Source organism: Protopterus annectens, chromosome 3.part1 (assembly GCF_019279795.1).
Source record: "Protopterus annectens isolate FY-2018-M chromosome 3.part1, PAN1.0, whole genome shotgun sequence".
Taxonomy (NCBI): domain Eukaryota; kingdom Metazoa; phylum Chordata; order Ceratodontiformes; family Protopteridae; genus Protopterus; species Protopterus annectens.
The window spans coordinates 1492890195-1492910523 of NC_056732.1; the positions used below are offsets into that span (position 1 = coordinate 1492890195).

At 39.5% G+C, this 20329-nt stretch overlaps 1 protein-coding gene across 2 annotated transcripts in view; it reads left to right on the forward strand.

Annotated features, from left to right (window-relative positions):
* Positions 1-20329, forward strand: part of PLCD1 (phospholipase C delta 1) — a 1599641-nt gene that overhangs the window by 1417557 nt on the left and 161755 nt on the right. For both annotated transcript variants that reach the window (XM_044067556.1, XM_044067555.1), the window contains one exon: positions 17021-17167. In XM_044067556.1, the coding sequence (XP_043923491.1) occupies positions 17021-17167 (147 nt within the window). The remainder of the gene's footprint in view (positions 1-17020; positions 17168-20329) is intronic.

Sequence of the window (20329 nt, forward strand, 5' to 3'; positions counted from 1 at the left end):
CAGCAAGGTACTTTGTTTGACATGTATGGGAAGTCCATTCCAGAGACGGGGCAATCTCTGGGAGACAAACCTGTCTCTCCATCAGGTTTTTAGATGTCGCATATTAGATTTAGGCCTTTTGAGTGGGTAATGCATGAGGAGTTATACTTACGGATATGGAGCATCTCTAGTAGGGCAAGGTCTGATATTGCCTTATAGGCAAGACACAGATCACCTCTAAGCAATCTGTATGATACCGAGTAGAGTGATAGTGATTTGAGCCTGTCCACTTAGGACAGGTGTTGAAGGCCATGGATTCTCTTTGTGAGGTATTTCTGTGGCCTTTCCAGTTGGTGCAGGTGCTTATAGAGGTACATACCAAACAGGGCATTAAACTCAATTATTGGCCTGCTGAGGGAGGACTAAGGAGAGATAATAATCTCCTTTTTTCTGGATGCAATCCCTTTACTTATGAGATGAACCAAGTAAAAGGCTTTTCTGACCATTACCACTACATGTCAGTCAAATGTGAGATTGTTGTCAACCTGAGTACCCAGGTTTCTCACCACAGGTTGTGTGCTTAGGGGGTTGCCATTGATTTGGTAATCAGTAGGGTTGTGTTTTTGCCAAATGGTATGATAATACATTCTTTTGCATTTAACTAAAAGCCATGACTTTGGCACCAGTTATTTGTAGCTGTGAGACCTTCTTGCAGTATGTTAATATCATTTGGAGAGTCAATGACAGCACCCATCTTACAGTCATTCACAAACTTGGTCAGTCACAGGCCTTTTGTCTTTGCCTGGACTTCTGAGAAGTAGATGCCAAACAGTAGGGATGTCAGGACAGATCCCTGGAAAACACTACTAGTAATAGGTCTGCTGTTGGAGGTGGAGGCACCTATTTTGACCTTGTGGACCCTATCGGTGAGCCAGTTGGCTACCCATCTGATGAGATAAGGATTTACACCAAATTCAGTTAGCTTTACAATGATAAAAAAAAAAAAACAGAAGTAAGCTGGACAAAAAACAAAAGTCTGTGGCTTAAAGCAACACAAATCCAAAGAAAAGATAAATCCACAGACCACCAGGCTAAATCGAACTGTTTATTGAAACAACGTTGAATGTTAGCGCTTTCGGGTAAAAAAAACCTTCTTCAGGCATACAACATTCAGATAAAATAATATTTAAAAGACAAATGATCCTATCACAAAACAAAATCAATAAAACAATTAATGCAGATTAATATAGGGTCTACGCCTACTAAGTATTGGCTTTAAAGGCACCACACCATTAAGACCTGGATATCTATTTGCTCCTAATTCAGTAATCCATCTAGTTTCATTGTATTCGGTGCTATTCACAATGTCTCCCTTCCTAATATCAGCATGAATATGCTGTAGTACTTGAAAGACAAAACAATGTCCCTTATGACTTTCTATATGCACAGCCAGTGCATTATGCTTATCTCGTAGTCTTATTGCTGATAAATGTCTTAAAATTCTATCCTTTAACCTGCAGTTTGTCTTGCCTACATAAAATGAGGCACAGCAAGTGCAGGTAGCTAGATAGATTATATTCTGGAAAAGGCACGTAGCCAAAACTCTAGGTACATATTCCTTATAAGTGACAGGGTGTACAAAACAAAAATCCTTATTTATAAATTTACAAGCCTTACAATGCTGACGTGGAAAGGTGCCCGTCCTATCATTATCTTTATTAGTACGAACCTTATGATCACAAAGGATCTGCATAAGGTTTTTGTTTTTCTTAAAAAAAAAATTGGGTTGCTCACCTACTAAATATTGCAATGTGTCATCAGTTCTCAATATCTTCCAGTTGTCTCTAATGACATCTTGCACCCATTTAATGTCACTACTATAAGTAATGTGTAAGGGAACCCGACACTTGTTACTAAAAGATAGTCTATTCCTCTGTCGCTGGTGTGAAGGTACCTTATTATATTTATTCAACAACCCCTTTTGTGACAACCAAGGTGCTGCCACAGTTTCTGTTAATCTGGCTGTGTCCACTATTATTTCATTGATGGTATCACCCCTATAGCGCCTATCCATATTTATATCAGCAAAGTCATCTAGCTCATGTGTAAAAATCTCATCGTCCGTACAAAGTTTAGATAGATGCTGTGTTTGCCCTTTCACTATGTTATCAAATACAAAGCTTGGGTGCATACTATCTTTGGACAGGAACCCATTTTTCCAACATGCTTTCCTGTAAACCCTGGAGTGTATAACCCCATCAAAAGATTGTTCTAGTTTAACATCAAGATAGTCTATCTCCCTAAAGGAGTAGAGTAGTTCATGGTAAATGACAAAAAATTAGTAGATTTATCCAAATAATCTAAAAAAGTTTTAAATTTTCTATTGTACCTGTCCACAAGAAAAATACGTCATCAACAAAACATGTATAAAAAGCCAAATGTTGTTTCCATGCATGATCTACTGTAAAAATAGTATCCTTTTCCATTTGGGCTAGGACCAAATTGGCATGAGTTGGCACAGAGAGTGCCCATGGCAACTCCCCATCTCTGCCAATAATAATGCCCATTAAAAAGAAAAAAATTATGACATAAAACAAGTTCTAGCAATTTCAGAACTTGTACATTTTGTGGTGTTATAGAATCACAATTACTTAATATTTTCTTTATAGCTTGAAGACCATAGTCATTAGGTATCATAGTGAATAAATCACGAACATCAAGAGTTACTAGTAAAAAGGGTTTACAGGATGATTGAGCATTCAAAAACTCAGTTTAGTCAAATAATGCGCTGTATTCTTCAATATTCTAGATTCATTACTTACCACAGGTTTAAGTTGGTATTCTACCCATATAGAACAATTTTCAGTTGCCCACCCTTTTCCAGAAACAATTGGCCTAAGTGGTGGGTCCTTTGAATTTTTGTGTATTTTGGGCAGGGCTTTAAAGATAGGGATAACAGGGTACTCAATAAAGACAAAGTTAAACACTTCTTCCATAATGATACCCAATAACTTAAAATCAACTAAAGTATTCTTGCTAAATGTAATAATACCATCAACCTCCTGCATAACGATGTTAGCATAGGTAGTAACACTTTGTAATATAAGTGCAATCTTGTAGTTATACCAAGTAGTGTCCATCGAAACCATAGCCCCCCCCCCCCCTCCATCTGCTGGTCGTATGGTTAAATCAGGATTATTACATAGAGCTATCAAAGCTTCCCTCTCATCATGAGAGATATTATAAAAACATTTGTTGGAATTATATTCCTTCTGTGCACGTAGCTGTTCCTCACAAGTTCTTAAGAACACCTCAGTAGTGGGATTAATATTCAGAATAAATAAACTTGGTTTTCTAACACCAACAGTTCGATTGCCATTATCAGTCACACCAAACATTTCCCTTAACTGTAAATTTCTGCCAAATTGCTCAAGTTCGATGACCAAATCTGTGAACACGTTTGTTCGCTGGCACAAAGTTTAATCCCTTATTTAGCACTCAAATTTGTAAATCAGACAACTCATGACCAGATAAATTAAAAACCAGTTCAGTACCTGTAGTCAAACCGAAGTTTTTCTCCGTTTCCGTTCCTGACTGCTTGAGTGCTTTAACGATGTTTCCTCTTGAGGCTCCTGCTTTCTTTCTTTCTTCTTTTTCATGGGGACAGGTAAAGGGTGCAAAAATAGCTGCGAATACAGCTATACTTAATAGGTGTAGACCCTATATTAATCTGCATTCATTGTTTTATTGATTTAATTTTTTTTTTGTTGGATTAATTGATTTTATTTTGTGATTTGATGATTTGTCTTTTAAATATCATTATTTTATCTGAATGTTGTATGTCTGAAGAAGGGTTTTTTTTACCCGAAAGTGCTAACATTCAACGTTGTTTCAATAAACAGTTTGATTTAGCCTGGTGGTCTGTGGATTTATCTTTTCTTTGGATTTGTGTTGCTTTGAGCCACAGACTTTTGTTTTTTGTCCACCTTACTTCTGTTTTTCTCCTTGTTTTTTGGTGGCAATACACAGGCAAAGTTATCGAATCTATTGAACAGGCTTTTCAACCCACCATGCCTGTTACTAAGTCCTTTCATGAAAGGATGAAGAGTTTAATTTCAATTGGTGGCAATCCGCTGCTGAATACTGCCTTCATGAAAGATTTGCATCAGCCTTCCAATACTCCAGGAAGAGAAAACAGGGGTGTAGAACAGCGGCCAACTGCTGCGATGAATTTTCCAACATCGGCTATACCTACATCATGGGAGAGGTCTGATGATATCCATGGCATGTCAGCTGAAGCTGCTCCTCCACCTGTGGAGATTGCTGGTAACTCTATGAATTTGTCAGGTAATAACCATTTAGTATCTGTTGTGGGCACACAGGACACTGATATAGGTGTCCATTCAGGGACTAGGCCTAAAATGCTGTATTTGCAGCTATTTTTGCACCCTTTAACTGTCCCCATGAAAAAGAAGAAAGAAAGAAGGCAGGCCTTAAGGGGAAACGTTAAAGCACTTGAGCAGTCGGGAACGGAAACGGAGAAAAACTTTGGTTAGACTACAGGTACTGCACTGGTTTTTAATTTATCTGATCATGAGTTGTCTGATCTACAAATTCGAGTGCTTAATAAGGGCTTAAATTTTGTGCCAGCGAACAAACGTGTTCACAGATTTGGTCATCGAACTTGAGCAATTTGGCAGAAATTTACAGTTAAGGAAAATGTTTGGTGAGACTGATAATGGCAATCGAACTGTTGGTGTTAGAAAACCAAGTTTATTTATTCTGAATATTAATCCCACTATTGAGGTGTTCTTAAGAACTTGCAAAGAACAACTACGTGCACAGAAGGAATATAATTCCAACAAATGTTTTTATAATATCTCTCATGATGAGAGGGAAGCTTTCATAGCTCTATGTAATAATCCTGATTTAACCATATGACCAGCAGATAAGGGGGGGGGGGGGCTATGGTTTTGATGGACACTACTTGGTATAACCACAAGATTGAACTTATGTTACAAAGTGTTACTACCTATGCTAATATCGTTATGCAGGAGGTTGATGGTATTATTACATTTGTCAAGAATACTTTAGTTGATTTTAAGTTATTGAGTATCATTACGAAAGAGTATCCTGTTATCCCTATCTTTAAAGCCCTGCCCAAAATACACAAAAATTCAAAGGACCCACCACTTAGGCCAATTGTTTCTGGAAGAGGGTGGGCAACTGAAAATTGTTCTATATGGGTAGAATACCAACTTAAACCTGTGGTAACTAATGAATCTAGAATATTGAAGTATACAGCGCATTTTTTTTACTAAACTATGAGTTTTTGAATGCTCAATCATCCTGTAAACCCTTTTTACTAGTAACTCTTGATGTCCGTGATTTATTCACTATGATACCTAATGACTATGGTCTTCAAGCTATAAAGAAAATATTAAGTAATTATAATTCTATAACACCACAAAATGTACAAGTTCTGAAATAGCTAGAACTTTTTTTATGTCATAATGTTTTTCTTTTTAATAGGCATTATTATTGGCAGAGATGGGGAGTTGCCATGGGCTCTCCCTGTGCCAACTCTTATGCCAATTTGGTCCTAGCCCAATGGGAAAAGGATACTATTTTTACAGTGGATCATGCATGGAAACAACATTTGGCTTTTTATACATGTTTTGTTGATGACGTGTTTTTCTTGTGGACAGGTACTATAGAAAATTTAAAACGTTTTGTAGACTATTTGGATAAATCTACTAATTTTTTGTCATTTACCATGAACTACTCCTTTAGGGAGATAGACTATCTTGATGTTAAACTAGAACAATCTTTTGATGGGGTTATACACTCCATGGTTTACAGGAAAGCATGTTGGAAAAATGGGTTCCTGTCCAAAGATAGTATGCACCAAAGCTTTGTATTTGATAACATAGTGAAAGGGCAAACACAGCGTCTATCTAAACTTTGTACGGATGATGAGATTTTTACACATGAGCTAGATGACTTTGCTGATATACTTATGGATAGGCGCTATAGGGGTGATACCATCAATGAAATAATGGTGGACACAGCCAGATTAACAGAAACTGTGGCAGCACCTTGGTTGCCACAAAAGGGGTTGTTGAATAAATATAATAAGGTACCTTCACACCAGCGTCAGAGGAATAGACTATCTTTTGGTAACAAGAGTCAGGCTCCCTTACACATTACTTAAAGTAGTGACATTAAATGGGTGCAAGATATCATTAGAGACAACTGGAAGATATTGAGAACTGATGACACATTGCAATATTTAGTAGGTGAGCACCCCAATTTTATTTTTAAGAAAAACAAAATCCTTAAGCAGATCCTTTGTGATCGTAAGGTTCGTACTAATAAAGATAATGATAGGACGGGCACCTTTCCATGTCAGCATTGTAAGGCTTGTAAGTTTATATATAAGGATTTTTGTTTTGTACACCCTGTCACTTATAAGGAATATGTACCTAGAGTTTTGGCTATGTGCCTTTCCCAGAATATAATCTATCTAGCTACCTGCACTTGCTGTGCCTCATTTTATGTAGGCAAGACAAACTACAGGTTAAAGGATAGAATTTTAAGACATTTATCAGCAATAAGTCTATGAGATAAGCATAATGCACTGGCTGTGCATATAGAAATTCATAAGGGACATAGTTTTGTCTTTCAAGTACTACAGCATATTCATGCTGATATTAGGAAGGGAGACATTGTGAATAGCACCGAATACAATGAAACTAGATGGATTATTGAATTGGGAGCAAATAGATATCCAGGTCTTAATGGTGTGGTGCCTTTAAAGCCAATACTTAGTAGGCGTAGACCCTATATTAATCTGCATTAATTGTTTTATTGATTTTATTTTGTGATTGGATGATTTTTCTTTTAAATATCATTATTTTATCTGAATGTTGTATGTCTGAAGAAGGGTTTTTTACCTGAAAGTGCTAACATTCAACGTTGTTTCAATAAACGGTTCGATTTAGCCTGGTGGTCTGTGGATTTATATTTTCTTTGGATTTAGCTTTTCAATGATGTCCAAGTGGAGGATTATGTCAAAGGCCTTGGCCAAGTCAAGGTAAGCTGTATGTACTGACTTTTCCTCATCCAGGGCCTTGGTGAAAGTCTTAAAGAGGTCAACCAGGTTCAACAGGCAAAATCTACCCTTGACAAGTCCGAACTGGGTGGGGTAAAGTGCTTGGAGATTGTCTATGTCCTTGTTTATGAGATTCGTAATAATAATCTCCATGGCTTTACAAATCAGACTTGTCAAGCTAATGGGGCAATAGTTTCCAGGGTCAGTAGTGGCACCACCTTTGTGCAAGGGAATGACAATGGCAGTTCTCCACTCTGCTGGAATGAAGTCTGTACTTAGGCTGTGGTTGAATAAGGTGCTCAGTGGAGATGCAAGTTCTTGCTGGAGATTCATAGGTTCATAGGTGTGTACTAGGCTAATGGCCCTGGAGCATTTACAAGCCTAGCCCATAGAGGTGCCCTGACATCATGCCACCTGACATTAGTTCCTAGTGCATCTATCAAGTAGAGCTACTGGAGTGATGCCCAGGATGAACTTTCTATTGCCCATCCACTCATCAAGATTTCTCTTGAACAGGGACAGAGAGGTGCTCTACTTGACATTTATGGGAAGTCTATTCCAGAGCATGGGCAGTCTCTGGGTGAGGAACCTGTCTCTCCAGCATATTCTGTTGATTGTGCTAATGAGGTTGAGGTCTCTGGAGCATGTGGTGAGGAGGGATTGGGATTTCTTTAGATGTAGCATTTCTAACAGAGCTGGGTCAGACATGGCTTTGTAAGTCAAGCAGAGATTGCCTCTAAGTAGGCAATATGAGACAGAGAATAGCTGGAGTCTTTTGAGTCTGTCCTTGTAGGACATATGTTTAATGCCTAGAATCCTCTTCGTGAGGTACTGCTGTGGTCTCTCCAGCTGTTACAGGTGTGTAGTGAGGTACATGCCATATGGGGCATTATACTTGATGATTGGTCTAATGAGGGAAGAGTAGAGAGAAATGATGACCTATTTCTTCCTGGATGCAAAGCCCTTGGTAATGAGATGTGCCACATAGAAGGACTTTCTGACCACAGTGGCAATGTGGTTTTGACACCAGTCATTCGTCTCAGTCAGGCCTTTCTGTAGGATGTCTGCATCACTTGGGCAGTTAATAATGGCTCCCATCTTGCAGTCCTTTGCGAACTTGGTCAGCCAGAGTCCCTTTGTGTTGGCCTGGATGTCTGAGAAGTAGATGCCGAACAGGAGAAGGCCCAGGACCGATCCCTGTGGAACTCCGCACGTGACTGGTCAGCAGTCTGACTTGGAGTTCGCTACTTTCACACTGTGTGTTCTATCTGTGAGCCAGTTTGCAACCTACCTAGTGATATAGGGGTTGATACCTAGTTTGGTGAGTTTATCAATAATTCCCGAGTGAGGAATGGTATCAAAGGCCTTGGCCTGATCGAAGTAGGCTGCCTTACCTTCATCCACAGCCCTGGTGACTGACTAAAAGAAGTCAACCAGGTTGAGCAGGCATGATCTCCCGTTCACAAAGCCAAACTGTGTGGGGTCCAGAGTTTGGAGATTTCCTATGTCTTTGTTAATCAGGTCCATGATGATGCGCTCCATATCTTTACATATCAGACTCATCAGGCTAATGGGGCAATAATCCCCAGGGTCTGTAGTCGCTCCCCCTTTATGGAGAGGGATGACTGTAACAGTATGCCATTTGGTAGGGACAAAGACTGAGGTGAGGCTGTGACTGAACAGGGCACACAGAAGTGGTGCAAGTTCACTTTGTAGTTCATGTAGAACACAGCCACGGATATTATTGGGTCCCATGGAAGCTATATTCTTGGCCTTGGACAATGCAGCATTAACCTGTGCTGCAGTAATTCTGGGTGCCTGGCATTATTCTGGTATCGTGAGTGCTCCTTTGGGGGGTTAAAGTTGGCACTGAATCTGTAGGCCAGTATGTTGGCAATATTTGTTGGCTCCGTATAAGAGGTACCATTATGCAGTAACTCAGAGCAAATCTGGGTATTGCCATGGAGGTTCTTAATATAACTATAAAAGGCTTTGTAATTGTTTTTAGTGTCTGTCATGATTCTGCTTTCATAGCTGGCTTTAGAGGATTTGATGAGGGGATCTCAACTTTTTGTTGAGGCTAATAAGGGAGTTTTTCCAGTCTTGGGACTTCACCTATTTCTGCAACAGTTTCTTCCTTCTGTGTAGAATTTATTAATGGCTGGGGACCACCAGATTGGCTTCCTTTTTTGGAGGAGAGCGTCTTGGTTCTGGTGAGTATGGCTAGTTCCATGCATTTATGTACATGTTCGTACAGTGCATCGGTGTATGATTTGGCAGTCATGCAGCTACTTTCCATTGGCATGGGTACCGTGAAGTTAGCCACCTCTGTTTTTGGACTCCAAAGTAAGCTTTGGAGAAGTTTTTCAAGGTGGTTGCCTTTGCAAGGGGTGTGGATGACATGTGGATTTCCATGGTGATTCATTTATGGTCAGATCTGACCAGGGAGGGATTGACTATTGGTGTAGAGCAACGGTCGCCCATGTTAGTAATAACCATGTCAAGGATGTTGCTTCCTGTAGTCGGGGTCAGAATGAGCTGGTCCAGGGCATTGGAATTGATTAATTCCAGGAAGCATTGGGCCAGTGTATTGGTGCTTGAGTAGTTTTCCCAGTTGATGGAGGGGTAGTCGAAATCTCCTAGTATGAGAGTGTTGGGTTGGACCTTGATAGATTCCAGTGTGCTTAGGAATGTGGAGTGAGAGCCAAGGGACATAGTTGGGGACCTGTAACAGGCTAATGACCTGGATTGCTGTCTTACCCAATGTTAGTTGTACCTGAAGTATCTCAGATGTATTATGCAGGGCTACTAGTCAGGAGATGTGCATATCCTTTATGACTATGGAGACACCACCACCTTTGGAGCTTCGATCCATGTTTCGGGGCTGAAAGGTGTGGAATGAGTTATAGCCTGGTAGTGCATGGGGTGCTTTCTGATTCTTTAAACCAGGTCTCCGTTACAGCACAAATTTTGATGTTCTCCATTTTTAGGAGTGCTTTGAGTGAGTGCATCTTGAGATTTCGACTTCTAGCATTGAGCAGCTTGACCCTCAGATTACATTTATTTAAATAAATAGTGCAGAATACAGCCTGGGATATTATCAGGTCCCATAGTAGCTGTGTTCTTTGCCTTGGATAGGGCCTTTAACACTTGATCTACAGAGATATGTGGTGTGGGACAAGTATTGAGGATGTCAAATGGGCCTTTATGGGGGATGCAGGGGTGAAGTTTGCGCTGAACCTATCTGCTAGCAGGTTGGCTAAGTCAGCAGGATCAGTGTAAGTGGTACCATTAAGTACTAATTCAGAACAAACTTGGGCTTTGCTATGGATGTAGGATCCTGACATAACTGAAGAAGATTTTGTGGTTTCCCTTTGTTTCAGAGGCTAGTTTCAATTCATAATTGGCTTTGGAGGTTTTCACTAATGATCTAATTTGCTTGTTGAGTTTGAGGAGGGAGGTTTTCCAGTTTGGAATTTGTTTCTTTTTACCCTTGGACAACAGTTTCTTCCTTTTGTTGTAAAGCCTGTTGATAGTGGATGTACAATACACAGGTTTTTGTTTCCTTGAGGAGCAGGTTTTTAGTTCTGTTAGGTATGGCTATGTCCAAGCAGTTGTACAGGTACTTGTATAGTGCATTAGTGTACTGTTCAGATTAGTTTTCTGCATCCTCTGAGGGGAAGGTGGTGTGAAGCTACTGATACCCTCCCTTAAGAGGTTGTAGTCAGCTTTTGAGTAGTTTTTAGCCTGGTTATGGCTAGGGGCGGGGTTGGGAGGGAAACTTTGAATGGGACAGACCGATGATCTGATGTCACCAGGGAAGGACATACTATGAGAGGGATGCAGCAGTTGCCCATGTTGGTGAGAACCAAGTCCAGAATGTCATCTCCCTTTGTGAGGGATGAGATGAGCTGGTCAAGTGTGTTAGAACTGATAAAGTCACAGAATAGTTGGGTGAGTGCATTAGTGCAGAAATAGTTCACCCAGTCTATGGTGGGGTAGTTGAAGTCACTAAGAATCAGGGTGTTGGGGGTACCTTGATGGAGTCAAGTAGGTTCAAGTAGGAGGAGTAGGTGTCCTGAGTCATGGAGGGGGCCTATTGCTGACTATAACTAGGATGGGTGTCTTGCCACCTGTCACTTGCACCTGGAGTAATTCTAGTGTGTCATGCTAGCAAACCAGTCGGGAGGTGTGCCTGTCCTTAATGAAGATAGAGACTCCACCACCTTTAGTTTTCCCGACCTCATTTTGGGGTTGGAATGTGTGGAATGAGGTATAGCCTGGTAAGGCAGGGGTTCTCTCAGCAGCCCTCAATCAAGTTTCTGTGTCTGCACAAACATCGGCATCTTCCAGTGCAAGGAGAGCCTACAGTGAGTACATTTTCATGTTAAGGCTCCTAGTGTTGAGCAGCATGACCTTCAGTTTGCTTTTTGACAGATCTTTTATGTTGTAAAATTTGTCTTTGGGACACAGCCTAAAAAAGGCACAATCAGGGAGGCAAGCGCCTTGGCCAGGATCCGGAATCTCAGGGCTGACAGGTGGAGACCATCTCTGGCAAAGAATCTAGGCCTATCAACCATGTTGTCCCAGGCAGACAGATACTGGATCCCCTTGGAAAGACACCAGAAACTAAGCCAATTGTTGAAGTCAATTATTTTTTGTCGGTATTATGGGTATCATTCTTGGTGAAGGTAGGCTGCTGCTTAGGGCTAGGGTAATACCTGCCTGAGACACATAGTCTGAGAGCTCAATCATGTCTCTCTTCATATAGTCCAGAAAGGTATGTCTCAAGTCATTCATACCAGCATGGACAATGACAATGTCATACTTGTACCTGTTGTGGAGACTTAAGTGCATGTGTGATGTGACGGATTCTGGCACCTGACAGAAAATTGAAGGTGACTTTCTCCTTGTCAAGTCTGGTGAGGGGACCATCGGTGTCTCTCATAACTGAGTAACCAATGACTAGTATGTTTGGCTGATTGTTATGCCTTATGGGCTGCGTTGGTTTATTGTTATGCCTTATGGGCTGTGTTTGTGAGACACTGGTGTGTTGTCTGCTGTGTATGATGTGTTTGGTGTTGTGTGTGGAATGTTTGTGACTGTGTTTTGGAGGTCTCTGCTGTTTAGGTAAATTTTTGTTGAGGACCTCTGCATAGGTGGGTGTGTTCTGTCCTTGACTATGTGATGTGTGTGGTGTGGTGGGTTGGGAGGGTGGCCTAATGGTTAAGGTGTTTGACTTGCAAGCACAAGGTGCAGGGCTTGAGTCTCACAAGGGATAATTGGCTAGGCTTAAAATGGCTCACAAGGGCAGTTAGCTTAGTACTAATATATGAACCTATGAACTTATGGTGCTTGTGCTGGCAATCTCCTCTTTGTCAGGAATACTGACGGTGGCATGAGAGAGCATGGATTCCAGGTTACTTCTCACAAGTAGAATTATGTGCTAGGAGAAGAGGTCTGTCAGTGAACATGAGGCAGTTGCTACACCGTCTCAGTATGCCCATGTCAACCAGGCTGATGGGGAATTGTCCAGACATAGTGTTCTGAAACTTGGATGGACTTATGGAGAGAGGGTTTTGATAAGGGTTTGAGTGTAGACCACACAAACCTTCTTAAATGTAAAATAACTGGCCTGAAGCACAAGTGCTAAAAGCAAAACTAAGATGCTTAGAATAGCAGATAAATTTAATCAGGCTACTAACAAGCAGCAATAAATGCAGCAGAATAAGAGCACTTGAGCACTTAAGAGCACACAGCAAAGCAAAGTAAAGGAATAAAGTAGGCAGAACACAGTTACAGTAAGAGCAGCTGAATGAAGTGTAATTTTTTTTGTTAAATGGAGGGGAAAGAAACAGAAGATACTTTAAGATTAAGAAACTAAGGGGGTTGGCCTTCCAAAATGCTCTCTGTACACAGTAGACAGAGCTGATGAGATGGGACTGATAAGAGTGTCCAAAATTAAATGAAGCAAGTGGGTAGTCCTTCCCAAATAATCTCACTGTACTTAGTTGAATGAGCAAATTAGATGGGGCTGGGAGGAGAGTCCAAAGACAAATTTACAGCAGGGGCAGGCAATTCCAAAGCCACCAAGTTTTAGAAGGGTCTATATTAGATCAGCGAACGCTTAAAAAAGTGAACGCTGATTGATCGACCTTATGTAAGCAAAAGCTTACAATCTCGAACTGTCAGATCAGCAATTTTTTTCCTAGGGAAAAAAATTGCTGATCCAAAGCATATACACACAGCAGAAGCACACCAAACAAACAGAAATCCACACACATACACTTAAAATCTGACACCTAACCCTACACTAAACTATGCACACACCGCTAACTATCCACTTACCTTAACCCAAACCCTAACCCTAAGGTCCGACACTATCGCACACTCACCTCACCCGCTACCTAACCCTAACTCACCTAAATCCGCCCTAACCCTCATGTCCACACAATCGCACACATACCTAACCCGAGCCATAACCCTAACTCACCTAACCCACCCTAACACTCACATCCACACAATCGCACACGTACCTGAATCCGACCCGTAACTTTCCACCACAGCATTGAAAATACCGAAGCAACAGAAACGGACAACCAAATTCTTTCCCTAGGAAAACATTTGAGTTTCTGTTGCTTCGATATTTTTAACTTTCGCTAAAATAAGGTTGATCAATCAGTGTTCACTTGTTTAAGCATTCGCTGATCTAATATAGACCCGTTTTAGAATACAGCAACACTTGGGCAGGAGGGTGGAGGAAAAAACAAACTGCAGAGAGAGAGAGAGAGACCACCAATATTCAATCAATATTCAATGAAACAAATGAATAAATACAGTACAGTTTTGTTAACTATCACTGAAACAAGTGCAGAAAAGTATACTTATATCAGCTTTGTATATCCAGATGGTGGTAGAATCAGACACAGCCAGCTAAACAGCTCTGCTACTGAGCACAAATACACAGAAATGTAACTATTACTAGTAGTATAAAACAAAAGATAGACTTCCAGGCAATTAGATAAACACAAAACTTCACAGAATGTAAAATAACCCCCACTATGAAACCATGTGGCTTATAGCTCAAGTGCTGAACTACCCTGAGAAACAAACTGCAGAGAGAGAGAGAGAGAGAGAGAGAGCGAGAGATACCACCAATATTCAATCAATATTCAATTAAACAAATAAATGCAGTACAGTTTTGTTAACTGTGTGATACCGGAATTTAGCCACATAGGTACAACTGCACCCCTGGTACTTAACTGTAATGAGTTGCCTGCATTCCTAAGTACATGTTTCCTAGAAAGCAGAGGGCATTGATCATGAAACGGTGATTTACAGATAGGAGTGCATTCATGCAGAGATAAAGTCAGCCTGCCATTTTAAATGTGCCACATTGCTGCTTAGTGCAAGGTGATAGTAACAGATTTACAAATATGGTTTAAAAAACAGAAAGTTTTGTTAGTTTCACTGTGATGATGAAATCAAAAGAATAAAACAATATTCCAGCTGTGAACTGAAGCCAACATTCTGTAATACAATCATGGTCTTCACACATATTTAGCTTGACTTTGCAGAGGTAGTGTGAGTATCTACAGCAGAATTTAAATATTGTTGCATCTAGCTAAACATGAGGAACCAAGAAGTATATATATATATATATATATATATATATATATATATATATATATATATATATATATATATATATATATATATAAATAAAATAGTTAAAGGCACCAACATTCTCAGTGGAACGAACAAATAAAGCAGTTTCAGGGTCTGAAGTATCTGCTGACCTAACACCTGTCCTCACCTTCCTGCTCTGCTACCTTACCACAGTTATTATGTCTAAGAATAAATAAACTTTCCTGTCCCTGTGGATTGCTTTATACTGAAGTATCTGCTGACCTAACACCTGTCCTCACCTTCCTGCTCTGCTACCTTACCACAGTTATTATGTCTAAGAATAAATAAACTTTCCTGTCCCTGTGGATTGCTTTATACTGGGGAAACAAAGAGATTTTTGTATTGGAATGAAAGAATAAGATAAAAACATTTTAAACAGTTTTTCCTTTTGCATCTTTTTCAAAAATATCGTAACAGTTTCATTAATGGTCTGCAGGCATCTATTTTGGAAAAAGTCCAGGTTAATGGCAGATGTGGTAAGGGGATAAATATTTGTTGCAATATTAGAAAAACTTACTTATTCTTAAATATAATATTCTGGTACCTAATACATTTAACCAGAAAAGTAACAGCAAGTTTTTTTTTAATTGAATGTTTTATTATGGGTGTATTTTTGTCAATTTTAATTTTATCATTGTTTGTGAGATGTATATTATTGCTTTCTATTTGTGTTTTTGAAAATTTCCTCTCTGAAAAACTTGTACTGAGGTGTCAAGGAAATAATGTATATTTTAGCAAATTTTTATTTAATTACATGGTAGCCGAGGTATTTCAGTTTGTTTAGATGGACAGGCAATAAGATATTGGAATGTAAGGATCGGTAGTTTCTTAGCTGTAAGTTTGTCATTGGGAAAATGAAATAGCTCACAATTTCCCAGTTCTTGTGGTTCTGTCACACTCTGCAGTGTTCCAAAGAGCATTCATTTTGTTTTGGAAAGAATAATAGCAAGCCATTATTAATCAACACTGAATGTTGATTTTTTAATGCCGTGTTTATCGGGTATGCCATGGCATTTTTACAAAATGGTCATTGTGCTTGTGTATATAAATATGTTGGGTTAAATTCATTTGGTCTAATTTTAGATGTTAATTGTTGATGTTTTCTTTTCATAGAATAATGTATTTTAATCAAGTGTATTTAGTTTGTGATAGCAATGTAAGTGAATCTTGGGTTAGATTGACCTCCACAGCTATAGGTATGCTGAGATGTGGGTGGTCTTTGTGATCACACACAATAGATTATGTGAGATTGATGTTTTCCCCACTGTGATGTGATCTTGCAGTTTGCAGGCGGTGTGGGAGGTTTGCCCCTCCCCCACATACAAATTCACTGTTTTTTCTTCTTTTTTCATGTTTTATTTGAACCACAGAATAACTGAATTTAGATAGTTCAATATAGACCCAATATGGTCTTATATGACCTTATAGAACTCTTTAATAATTACAGACCTGAGCTGACTAAAATTTAATACTTATTTCTTCTACTATTTTTACCTACTGGCCTTAGACACAACTACACATATGGGCAACATAGCACTGTAGTAGACAATTTGTTCTCAAATTCAACTCCCATCTGAGGTACTTTATATGTGAAATTTTATGTCATCTGTGTGGCTCTGTGCCAAGTGCCCTAGTTTCCTCCCACATCCCAGAGACATGAGGGTATGTGAATTGGTGAACCTCTAAGTTGGCCACTGGTGTGTGTGTGTGTGTGTGTGTGTGTGTGTGTGTGTGTGTGTGTGTGTGTGTGTGTGTGTGTGTGTGTGTGTGTGCGCGTGCATGTGTGTCTGCATATCTGCTGGATCAATGTCCCACCCAACACAGGTTCTTTGCCTGATACTCATTGTTTGATGGTATAGTTTGCGATGCTCCTGTATGGTAAAGTGGACTTCAGAAAAAGAATGAATGAATAAAATATCATTACATGTCTCAAAGCTTTAAAAATAATGCAGTAAAATATATAAATACATTGCTCATCTTTGTACTTGTGGTCTGTAGTCCTTTCTTAGTTTCTATCAGTATAATGTGCTTCTAGATTTGTGCAGTCTGCAGTCTGTAAAAGAAACCACTGTAGCAGAGTAAACACAACATATTTTTAACTTACCAGCTCAGGTTTAATGGGCACCCACAGCCCTAACCTTACTTGACTGCCACTTAAAATGGATGCTGCATAAAGAGAGTTCCAATGATTCATTCATCATGATTTTCACTGGGCTTTTCTTCCTCTCTTCTCTGCAGGCTTTAATCCAGTGTGGCAGGAGACCTTTCTGTTTGACATCAGTATCCCTGACCTTGCTCTTGTTCGATTTGTGGTGGAGAACCATGGCACACTATCCAGTGATTTTGTTGCACAGTACACATTACCGTTTACCAGCATACAGACAGGTACTTCGTAGCTGTGTTTGTGTCATTATAACCTGCTGTGAGACATACGATAACAACTTGTTGTAGATGAGCTTGTGTATTTTAATGTTAAACATTAGGTTTAAAATGTTTATACAATGTATGTGTTTTCTACTAACTAACTCACTGTCTACATTTTTTCTTAACATCAACAACTGATTCTAAATTATGTTTAATAATTCATTCTTACCACGCTGTCTTTCCAGTATGGATACAATTTTTATTTGCTGATTCCAAATGTAGGACACAGGCTAGTTGGTAGAAGCATACAGATTATAGTTGTCAGTTTTTAGATTTGCAGCATGTTTTCTTTTAAAACAAAGGAGATATTGCATTCACTCTTTAATGAAAATGTTACAAATGTCAGCTCAGCTGTATATGTTTAGCCACAGGATGAAAATAGTGTGATGAATAAAAAATGTTTTGAAGCTTAAAATATAATTTGGAATTATAAGAAAAATCAGTAATTACCACTGTAGATGCTCTGAAGAAATGACTCTCAAATCAAGTTAAATCAGAAGTCAGACAAGGGTTCAGATTTCAAGCAGATTTTTGTAACATCTGTCCCTAGCATGCCTCTCAACCTGGAAACATCAAACATATGGACAAGGCACATGAAAAATAGGTACAAATCTGTATGCTGATTAACATCTAATTTGCATATATAATTACGTAACCCCACCCACTCTGATGGAATTGTGGGATACCAACTTTCAAACGCAAACTGAAGATCAGACAACCAAAATATGGCACCAGAGTCCCCCTGCAGACATTTCAATTTCCCATTACCTGACTATTTCGCCCCATTTACCATAAACACTAATGTGTGCATACTGCTTTACTTCTGCAATGATTATTTGGATTTTATTTTTACATTTTGCAGCACAATAATGCACAAACATTAATAGACATCTGGTAAACAAAGTAATACTGTCTCACAATGAAAATAGACTTGGCATTAAAACTTCTCTGCCCTTGAAACTCACATTCATTGAAACAGCATCGAAACCCACACCACAACCAAAGTAAATGCATCTGGCCAGTGGTGGATAAAGATTACCTTTGGGCTGTTTTCAAATCATTGTCCCCTTGCACACAAACCAAGAAACATACGTGTTCTTTCCTTTGATACATTTTCCTGACTTTATTAAATTATATTCCTAGCATAATACAGCACACTTGTTAGACAGAGTGCATTTTAAATTTATTGTTTGAACATTTTTCCAGTAGACTGTACTGTAGGCAATGAAACAAAATGCATGAACCAATAATGATACAACTGCCCAATTCAGAACATTTCTATCATAAAAGTCTACTTCCACACCAACACTATAAATAGAATGACAGTTGTGTAAGCCATAGGCATCTTGCACAGCTTCTTGCACTTATTTTCAATTTCACTTTTTTGGGGGGAGACAAAAGGTCAAAAGCCAGGGACACATTTTAAACATTGCTTGTATAATTTTGTAAAGTTGCTAGAATAAAATGTTGTGTTACAACCATGCATTTCACTGGCAAGTCTTGAACCCAGGACCCTATGCACTACAGTCAGAGCAACATACTACTTGAAAAATAGGAAGACTGAAACTTAATGGCTATCATTTAGTGAATTCGTTTCTCACTTCTCACCATAGCTCTCAACCTCTTAGCACAAAAAAACTGGACAAATAAAGCCAATAATGGGGGAATACAGATTCAGTTCTCACTTCTCACCATAGCTCTCAACCTCTTAGCACAAAAAACCCAGACAAACAAAGCCAACAATGGGGAAATTCAAATTCAGTTCTCACTTCTCACCATAGCTCTCAATTCTTAGCACAAAAAACCTGGACAAAGCTCACAAGTAGTGGTGGCTAGGGACTTACCAGGGACACATTTTAAACATTGTTTGTATAATTTTGTAAAGTTGCTAGAATAAAATGCTGTGTTACCACCATTCATTTCACTGGCAAGTCTTGAGCCCAGGACCCTATGCACTGCAGTTAGAGCAACATACCACTATGCCAAATCAACAGCTTCCTGAAAAATAAGAACACTGAAACTTAACGGCTATCATTTAGTGAATTCATCTCTCACTTCTCACCACAGCTTTCAACCTCTTAGCACAAAAAACCTGGACAAACAAAGCCAGTAATGGGGGAATACAAATTCAGTTCTCACTTCTCACCATAGCTCCCAGCTCTTAGCACAAAAAACCTGGACAAAGCTCACAAGTGGTAGTGGCTAGGGACTTACCAGGGACACATTTTAAACATTGCTTGTATAATTTTGTAAAGTTGCTAGAATAAAATGTTGTGTTACCACTATGCATTTCCCTGGTATGACTCTCAACTGTTAGCACAAAAAACATGGGCAAAGCTCACAAGTGGTGGTGGCTAGGGACTTTAGGCTCTTTTACCCTGTACTCAAGGTACAGGGTTTGAGCCTGAGTACCTCTAGCCACCAGGTCTATTAAATGGGTGACATTTGCACACACACACACACACACACACACACACACACACACACACACACACTCTTCTCTGAATGTTAGTTTCCTTACTTGGATTGGAGTCTTCATTCTGCTTCCTTCTCTGAGTCTTCATTCTGCTGCTGCAGAGTTAGTCTGATTCCCGACCCTTCTGAAAGTTACTTTCTAAGTTCTTCCTGACCCTTCCAAATGTTAGTCCTAATGCTGTAACATTCCCACTCGCAAACGTTATCTGTTGCATCAGAGTACAGCAAAAGCAGCAACTGTTTGTTGCCATTCCTGCTTGCATTTGAGCAGCCAAGCCAGCCGGAAATGCCTGAGCTCCTTGAGCTCAATTCCAACAGACTGATAGCCCTGAGGGAGCTGAAGACATCTCGCACATGATGATGTCAGCTCTAACAGCACAAAAATTAAAAAAACAAAAGAAAAAAATTGGAAATGAAGGGAGTACTACTCAGGAATCGTGGCACCCCTTCATTTGAACCCCAAAACTTGGTAAAAACTGAGTAATTCGGCATGGTTGGGAGGTATGGTCCCTAGTTTTCTGCTTTTAGGATTTAAATGCTATAAAACTAGCATACTTATGAAACCACATTCACACATTCAATGTTTAGCACATAGGAATGTTTTTTTTTCTTTCAAAATGTAGACTCAGACCGTTCTGTGTTAATTGG